Here is a 9,668-nt window from a genome sequence, read left to right as displayed (position 1 = left end):
GGAAGAAGTTCTTTGAAAAAGCTTGAGAAAACCTAAGGGGAGAGTTGCTGAAATTCGAAACTTGCTACTGGAAAAGTAGAGGTGTAACGTCCAAAAAACCAAACCTACGTAAACCACATGCATGCAAATTATTTTAATTGCTTAATTGTTTTATTTGATTGATTTTAAGTGCTAGCATGATATTTATTATATGATTAAATATATGATTTCATGATTAAATGATAATATGACATGATTACATGAAATTAAGGATTTTACTCGAATATTCGATAATGGGCAGGGGAGAGAAGACGGGGGACGACCAAAACAAGAATATATATTTTCTTTAATTAAGGGCAAGGCTTCCTAATATGATTTAAAAATGATTTAATTTTTCTAAAAATGTTGGAGTTCGAATTATTTTACGAGTCGAGCTCAATTTTTCTCGGGAAGCCGGTTTTAGACAAACAAGGAGTTTTAAAAGATCAAAAATATTATTTTATGAAAAATTATTTTATAAACTTTTATTATTTAATTAATTAAGTGTTATTGGGTCCAATTAAAATAAATTAAGTAGGCTCAATTACCATCAAGCTTGCAAGTCCAAAACCAAAGCCTATTAACATGTAATTAAATCTATAAATAAGTTTCCTAGGTCTTTCAAACACCATAATTCCTCCTTGTTTCAGTCGAAATCACACCTTGCACACACCTACAATTTTCGAAAATTAGGAAGGAAAAAAAGCTTGTGTATGATGTAGGATTTGATGATTTATGGGAAGTGCTGACGATTGAGTGGATCGAGTGCAACAGTAGACACCAGAGGGTCTTTATGTTTCCGCACTATAAGCTTGATAGATTAATGATTTAAGGATTTATTGTTAATGATTTTTATTAGAGATATTTTTATTGTTAGTTGATTTTTGCGAAGGTCGATTTAAGAGTTTTGGTTAGTCGATGATTTATTATTTATTTTATGCACTCGAGATTTTAGTTGTTAAATAATTATGATTTATGATATGTTAAATTATTATGATTGTTGATCATGTTAAGTTATTTATTATTTTATAATCTTCGAGTTTATGATTTATGATTAGTAAAAAAAATAGATTCGAGGTCTTTTCAAGAATGGGCGGCCAAATGCTAGGGTGGGGAGTTTAGGGTTTGGATGAAAGGTTTAATTATACTAATTAGTGTTAATAGACCCTTAATTAAAAATAATGAGATTAAAAAGGATTTTAGGTCCATTATGCAATAAAATAGTCCCATCAAGCTCAAAAACACTCCCGTAAAATATTCCGTTTAGGTATGTTTTTGAAAATATTGCCCGAACCCTCAAAAAGTTCTCCGACTTGCTAAAATTTGCGAATTTGTTTAAAATATGTTACGAGGAGTAAAAATACTCTACTTAGGCTCATTTTTGAAATCTTCTATAATTACACTATATATTAAATAATTAAAAATTTTATTTAATAAAAATATTTTTCTTTAATTATCTCCGGTCTCCGTTCTTCGTTCGAGCGCGAAATACTTCTAAAAGCTCTAATATATGAAACCTTAATAAACCGTGAAATAAAACACATATCCATGCAATAATCATGCATTACAAATAAATTAATTAAAATACATAATAAATTTGATAACTTTCATGCATGTGGTTCACGTGGACCTTCAAATTTTTGGGACGTTACAATATCAATCCAGATCTGGTATGCTCAATAGGATATCTGATAACTACACATTTTGGCCATGCTGATGCTAGAATGGTAGATAGAGCAACTATTTAAAAATGAGCAACTATTCCAACAAGAGTCAAATTCTCTGCAGGTTTAGCAGAAACTTTTTTGTCAGTTACCTTAGCAGTAGTTGCCTTAGCATCAGTTTTAGTTAGTTCAGTTTGCTTCACCTCAGCCTTTTTCTCTTCCTTCTTCCCAAGAGCAGATGTGCTAGCTTGCTTGGGGTGGAAATTGATTTCGTCTTTGTTGTTCTGTCCTTCTTGACAGGTGAATGAGGCAACTTGTCAGAATCACTTTCATACATGATTAACTTTTCTTTGCCTTTGGCTTGGGAACTAGACTGATTGTGCTTTTTATAGCCTTAGGCTTCTTGGCTTGAGCAATCTCTTCTAGGGATGGCAATTTTCCCCGCGGGTTCGGGGCTCCGCGGGGAAAACCCGAAACGGGGCGGATTCGGGGATATGTTAATGAGTTTGGTTTCGGGTTCGGGGATTTTTAAAAATCCCCGAAATATATTGGGACGGGTTTGGGAATCCTATCCCCATACCAAACCCTCCCAAACCCGCCCCGATAATATATATTATTTTAAAAATTCGGGTATTTNAGGACGGGGATTCCCCGATTAGATAGATCCGGGGATGGGTGCGGGGATGGGAGCGGGAATATAATTAGGGGACGGGGATGGGGATGGCAAACCCTCCCCCGCCCCGTCCCATTGCCATCCCTAATCTCTTCTCCTATCTCCTTCTTTACCTTCAACAGAATGTCATGTGAGATAGTTAAGCCTTGACCTTTTGGCTTCAAAGCCAAAATGCATTAAGCATCCCGAGATTGTGGAGAGTCGTTGCTGCATTAAGTGTAATTCCAGAATCTTCAAACCACTTGCTAAACTGAACAGCAAAACCGAAGGATTTCTTGGTGTACTACACCATACTCTTCAGAGAGTTGAACAAAATGAATGACCAGTTGATCTTTATTCCTTTGACTATGCATATCATCACCTGAAATTTTTTGACGGTTAGGGCAACAAAAGATCATGCTTTAGCTATTAAGCACTTGGCCATTACATCTACCAGCAACTGATGCTCCAATTTGAGCTCTTTCTTGGCACCTGAGAGTTTGACAGCCTTCCCAGACGTAGAGAACTTCAGTTTCATTTCCTCCAAGTCAGCAGTAGAAATATCGTAGAAACATGTGATTCCTTCGGAAGGTAACTGAAACAGGGTTGCAAAACCCTCGTCTATCAGCAGTGAGTGTCCGTTGATATTCATGATAATCTTTCCTTCTTCATTGACTGAGCTCTTCTCGTAAACACTCAGAAACTAAGTAAAAAATATATCCATGGAAGAAGCTGAAAGGAATCCCTTCAGTCCAGATGACTCTAACAGACGGAAGAATCCAGAGATTAATTCATCTTCCATGGCATAAATTGAATCAAAATCTTCCGCAATAGCGTTCAAGATATAAGCCGGTAAAGATGAGGTCATTTCGAGAATAGATATAGTAAATTTAGAAAAAAAAGAGTGATTGTGATGAAAATTGGAAGACAAAAGCAAAAATAGTTTGCAAAAAATGTTTTGAAGTAAGAAAAAAAATTAACTAAACTGAGATACTTTTGTACGGTGAATTTTTGAATTTCTTCTGATAAGATACGTTACATTCTGTCATTGGAACAAAATATTTGAGAAATTTTGATAAAATGATTTAGAGAAAAGTGAATATTCAAATGTCACTTCAATTTGATCGAGCTACTGCTATGAATGTTTCATCAAAGTCAATTCATTATTCTTTCCTAAAATCTTGTGCAACTAGTTGGGATTTGTTTCTAATTACAATTCTTTCTTCATTTGATTTATTCCTATAAACCCATCAAGTTCCTATAGCTGATTGATCATTAGATCTAGGTACTAAATATCATACCTTATTTCTTTCAAATTGATTCATCCTGCATAGATTCTATCCAATTATTATCCATAAATGCTTCATCGATTTTCTTAGGTTTCATTTGTCAAATGAAAGAAGCATTTGTTGCTTAGTTCTAAGAGGTGTATATGAATTACCGATTACCAACAAAGGTGGATGAGTCTTGCTCCATCTGTAGCATGGTTATGTGAGAGGATTGGTGTTAGCATGGTTATGGAGCTATCAGTTGGGTTTTCTTCGGTAACGTGTTTATCGGCGTAGATACCATCAGTTTGGTTGACTCTAGTTAGGTTTGGATTAGCTTGGTTCTCAACAAAATCTCCTTGATCTTCAGTAGCCTGCCAAGCTAAATTATTTGGAGTTTCTACTTTAGGAGACCGATGAATCCTCTTGTTAACAATAACTCCATATTCGTTATTTATTTCTAAATAAATGTTGATCGACTTATTACTCATATCATCAAGGTTATTTTGTTCATCAATAAGTTTATTTCATAAAAAAACATGTATAGTTTCTTCTATATTTAAGGTCTTTTTATTAAATACTCCAAAAGTCTTACTGATTGTAGAGTACCAAGAAAGATGCCAACATTTGACTTAACGGTAAAAGCAGATATATGATTATTTTCATTGTTATGAATATTACACTTACAACCAAACACGTGAAAGTAATATACATTAGGTTTCTGATTAGTCCAATTTTCATATGGAGTTTTACGAGCTTTCTTATTAATCATAGTCATGTTTTGTGTGTGACAACCAGTGTTTATTACTTCGGCCCAAAATTATTGAGAAATAACCAGAATCAGCTATTATTGTTCTAGCAACTTCTTTTAAGGTCCAATTCTTTCTCTCAACAACATCATTCTGCTGAGGTGTTCAAGCTATTGAGTACTCATGTCAGATTCATTGATCATCTAGATAAGATTTGAGAATTTTATTTGTAAACTCAGTGCCATGATCACTTCGAATCATGTCTATCCTACAAGATTTCTTATTTTGATTACGTTTTAGAGACTCGATCAGCTAACCACTAGTTGTGGTAAAGGTAATTGTCGTCTATAGGTGGCGCAGTAAACATTCACCTAGAGACATTCAATGGCTTGTTTTATGCAACTCAAGCAGTTAGCAGAATTAAAAGCCCCTTTGATTGTCTCTCACATGAATTTCTTTTAAGTGCTTGCAAGAAAAATCATCATGCTGGTATGGGTGCAGGTTTGTGTGGGTATTACAGTGGTGAACCGTATTTCCGTGAAATTCTTCCATTCATTTAGGATTTTTTCATGTTCGCTGCAACTTAACCTCAACCTCCATGTAATTCTTGCCAGGAAGCGAGGCTACTTTCAACTATATGTATAATACGATACTTACAATATGAGGTTAGACGATAATATATACGGTATCTAAGACAAATAGTAAATGCTACGTTTATTTATAGAAGGATGTGATCTACGTTCATTGCACAAAACAAGACCACCGTATTAAGCCCTTTTGGTTTGAATGCTGGGTAATGTGAGTACAATAGCAAGTGAGACTCAACATTATTCTGCAGTGACTTGGCTGCAGAGACTTTCTTGGGGACTGTAAAAACAACAATCAGTTAGTACTTGACGACTGCAGGTTCCGGCATGATAGAAGAGGAGCCCCTTGAGCAGGTTAAATCTGCAGTTGATAGAGCTATCTTTTTTACTCTTGAATGCATCCCTTAAAAATGAATTTGGCTTAATTAGTAGATAATTTTTTTATGATGTATTTTCTGTTATGAAGTGATTGTACGTATTTCAATTAAAGAATATACACATTCATTTTCACGATATTTCTGCCCCAAAATCAAAACCACATTCATTTTCACGATATTTATGCCCCAAAATCAAAACCAACCAAAGCGATTGACTATTTTAGTCTAAACACTCTCGTTAGCTTTCATGGACCCCATCACACATTAGACAAAAGTGTTCTAATAGTGCACTGATTTTCAAATCCCACAAGGATGAAAATCTTTTGAATTTGACAATCTCAGGCACAATCGCTTGTATTTCAATTTTAATTTTCATCTACTTACGTCTTTAAAATACAAGAATCCAACTCATTTTCTAGCTGGACAATCAACAGTTCCATCATGTTCTTGTACATGGGCATAAAATGATCTTTTATCATAGTCCTAGAGAGCCGAAGCTTACTGTACAATTCTCTCGACGTCTCGTAGATACCAACTCTCTCCTCTTCTGCGTCAACAAGACCTGGATTGTTCGGCTCAGAACACGGGATAGAAACTATATGCATTATTCTGCCTGGAGGATAGAAATGGTGGTTATCTGAAACATCGGATAGAGAAAGGGGTGTTTGGCTATCCAGTGCATCAGAAAGTACCTTCTCCTCTTCGATTATTTCCTTAATCACATCCTCTTCTTCTTCCTCTGGCATCTGAGAGTTGGCTACGCTGTCTTTCATGTGGAGCTTCTTTTCGAGTTTGTGCCAAAACTCACCTTCGGTGATCTCTTCAATACTAGATGTGGCAATAACTTTATCTACCCGGATGAGATCTTCATCTTCATCAGTCTCATCAGGACCAGATTCTCCGCTGCTCGGGGAATGATATTCTGCTCTGTTTACAGAAGAATCCGTGCTTATAATAAGAGTTTCAGATGTTCTCTCAGCGATGATAAGAGGAAACTCGAGCAAATCATCAGTTTTAGAGTTTGATGAAGATACCACTGCACGTCGTCTGGGACCTATACATGCCCATGATGACACAGAAGAACGGGTCCTAACAACTGCCTGGGCTACATCTTGTGCATGTTTCATCACAACCTATTACATGTCGGGGATCAGGTTTAATGATGAGAGACGATGTGTAGAAATTTTATGCATGGATTAATCAACTATTCATAGGTTCAAGTCAATACGTAATAGCATATAAGAACACTTTTCTAGGGAGAAACAATATAATTAAAGTTTAATGGAACAAAAATTCGTTAACTTAAAAAGTACATTTTAATTTTGGCTTATTCAAGTGTTCTTTTTTTACCAAAAAAAAAAGAAGAAAAGAGAAAACATAACTTTTCATGCTTAGATATAGTAGTAAAAATAATGGCTTTTATTTTTTACGAATAAACAAAAGCACAAGCCTCGAAACCACATTTTCTGACCTCTAGAGAAGTGTTTATTTAGAACATTTTTACCCAGTTTTTGCATTCAAACACCATTTTCTAAAAAAAGAAAAATTACCTTTGGTTAGATATCTTGTCTACACTTATAGATCACAGAAGTGTTAAGGAAAATTGAAGAGAGAGTGAGAGACCTCCCCTGCACCCTTCCCTTCCACTAGTAGGTCAAATGAACAACCAACTTTAAAGGATATAGCTATTAGGAAAAGCGCGAGATAATCTTGAATGAGATGGGAGAAATTCCACAATGCAGCATTCTATAAGGTTGCAACACGTTACCTGAGTACTGCTGGAGACAGGGCGTAAAAATGCACCTGCACCAGCAACCCTCGCTTTTGCGTTTGACATGGATGGTAGACATGAGCCAAAAGCAATAGCAGAGCGATAAATGACCTTCAAAACTCTGTTCTGTTCAACTTGATCATGGAGATCACTTGACCAAGATGATGATGTTACCTGATAATAATTTGTGTAGCAAGATTAGAAAGTATTCGGGGGAAAGAACTGCAAGCAACTTACAACATGACCCTTTAGTAGTGAGAATTCACCTCTGAACGAAGATCATCCACAGAAGCAACTGAAAATGTGGGCACCAGATCAGAGCCATTAATGATTGTAGTAATGAAGTGTTTCCCCGACTCTGCCAACTCCCACGTCATGCAGGCAGCTGTAAGGTACGTAATTCTAGATATAAATGTCCTGAAGAAATCATTATATCTGAAAACAATATGAAAAACAATAGAGTTTTTTTATTTGTTTTATGCAAAAGCAACAGCGAAGTAAGGATTCCACATGCCTGGAGCAAAACTGACACATGTGCTTGCAGTGAATTCTTTCTGTTCCCTGAGGATGTATGTCAGCAATGCAGCTGTACCACCACCAAGTGAATGACCAACAATCTGGAATTAAATAAAATGATTCGTGAAAAATAAAAAGAACAAATATGTATTCATACAGATGAATATCTTATCGGTCAGAAAGCGTGCAATCACATCTATCGACATTGCCACTGCTAATACATCCATACAGAAATTAATTTTTTGTAATCTTCAGATAAAACTTGTTCCAAGGACTTATCCTCACTTCATTAAAACAAAACAAGATATGCTTCCAAGAAGAATATTTTTATCAACTCTATACTTTACTCTGTAATAATGAAAAAAAGGAATGCTTATTATAACTGGAATGAATATTTATATGCCACATTGCCACTTAGTTCCACATCAAGCGGACAAAAACATCATAATTGCAGTTCCTATCATCCTACCTTAACATCATAGTCAGGATTTTGTTCAAGAGCCTTGAGCAAGGTTGGAGTGCTAAGTTTTGCTATCCACCGAGCAGCAGCAACCATACCACAATGTGCATATCCAAGAACCAGATTGCTTATTCCACCATCATGTAAAACTGAGTGGTGAAAAGGGACCACCGCACCGAGTGCAGCAGTCAACGTGTCTTTAATACTGTGAGTACCCCGAATCAATAGAAGGAAGCACTTGGAGTTTTCATCACGTAAAATTGTGAAGGCAGGCTTCAAAAGCTTCAATAAAAACAGACATCAAGAAAGTTCTCGAGATACAAAACAATAGCTCTATTGGTGCATGGAGAGCAATCACGTACCGCAGCTTTGGGCTTCTGCAGGAGGACATGCGCTGCAGAGAATCCCGCAGACTCCAAAAACACAGGAAAAGGCTTTTTGGAGAAAAGCATACACAGGGTTAACAGCCTTAAATAGTAATACAATTGATCAATGGTTTCAGCGCCTTTCAGTTGCACAGAATCTTCTCCAGCATATACACTTGCAACTTGTAAATTACCCTGCAAGATCATGAAGCCGTCTCTCATTTCAACATTTGACATATTCTAAACCAAGTGTAGAAAAACCTTAAAACAGTAGTCAATCAACAAGTTCATAACAAAGCCAAGTAATGGCTAACAATAACACCTTCCAACTAAACAAACATGAAAAATAGTATGTAAATATCATTACTTTTGAGAATCACTACAACTACGACTATAAATAAATAGATTTAAAAAACAATTGATTCAAAAACCAAGTTCATCCTTCGTGCATGCATTCTTGAAATGCTTTGTGGGTGGTGTTCAAAGCAAAGGATCTAATTAAATATCAAAACATCACTGGCATCGAAACCAAAAAAGTAAACGAACTTTTCTAAAACCAAAGTGGTTAAAAAAAACTAAATTATCAACATCAAAGAGAACACCAACCTGCCTTTGAATAAAATACTTAATTCCAAAAGCCAGATCACAGATCGGCCATTTTCCAAAAGTCTCCGCGTACGTAAACCTCAACGTCTCCAACAGCGTAGACATCGTCTCCAGCCAAGTGGCGGGTGCCTGAGCTGGCCGCCGTGGCAACCGTTTCTTCACCGATCTGCTTTTCGACTTCAGATGATCACCGCCACACTCTGATTCCTCCTCCGAGGATGAAAACCGTCTGTTCAAAACGTACAACACTAGCACCACCAACCCCGCCGTCGTCGCCATTGCCGTCGCCGCCATCACATCAATTACCACGAAAATTCAGGTTGACACTCTACATTTATTCCCAAATCCAAAAGGGAAATCGAAATCAAGAAACGAGAAATTCGTAAATTGATTGACCAAATCTGCGAACATGAAAATAAGGGGTCGAGGTTGAGCGAGGGGTTAGCTCAACACAGATGATGAAATGACAGTTTTACCCTCCCACAGTTGTTAAAAATTAAATAAAAAAAATTAGTACTGTGATTGGATAACTACCCAATAATTATTAATTGAAAATAAGAAGCTTGACATTCTTGATGATCCAACTAAAATCTCAACCGTCGGCTACTAATATGCAAACTTGGTTATTTGTTTTT

The 9,668-nt window shown here is 36.2% G+C and overlaps 1 protein-coding gene across 2 annotated transcripts; it reads right to left on the bottom strand.

Annotated features, from left to right (window-relative positions):
- Positions 1-5,590: 5,590 nt before the first annotated feature.
- On the bottom strand, positions 5,591-9,470 carry LOC140984907 (uncharacterized). 2 transcript variants are annotated; one of them, XM_073452596.1, is made up of 8 exons: positions 9,034-9,470; positions 8,425-8,622; positions 8,072-8,344; positions 7,601-7,703; positions 7,353-7,471; positions 7,084-7,260; positions 6,008-6,448; positions 5,770-5,928 (listed from the first exon to the last, which is right to left on the bottom strand). In XM_073452596.1, exons 1-8 carry the CDS (start codon positions 9,325-9,327, stop codon positions 5,920-5,922), a joined length of 1,614 nt encoding a protein of 537 aa, XP_073308697.1. In that variant the 5' UTR covers positions 9,328-9,470; the 3' UTR covers positions 5,770-5,919. The 2 variants fall into 2 exon arrangements, with proteins under 2 accessions (XP_073308696.1, XP_073308697.1); XM_073452595.1 differs by having other exon boundaries at positions 5,591-6,448.
- Positions 9,471-9,668: the final 198 nt, after the last annotated feature.

The sequence above is a fragment of the Primulina huaijiensis genome, chromosome 9 (genome assembly GCF_012295235.1).
Source record: "Primulina huaijiensis isolate GDHJ02 chromosome 9, ASM1229523v2, whole genome shotgun sequence".
Taxonomy (NCBI): Eukaryota; Viridiplantae; Streptophyta; class Magnoliopsida; order Lamiales; family Gesneriaceae; genus Primulina; species Primulina huaijiensis.
The sequence above is the reverse complement of the archived record's forward strand: the minus strand, read 5'-3'. Positions and strand labels throughout refer to the sequence as shown.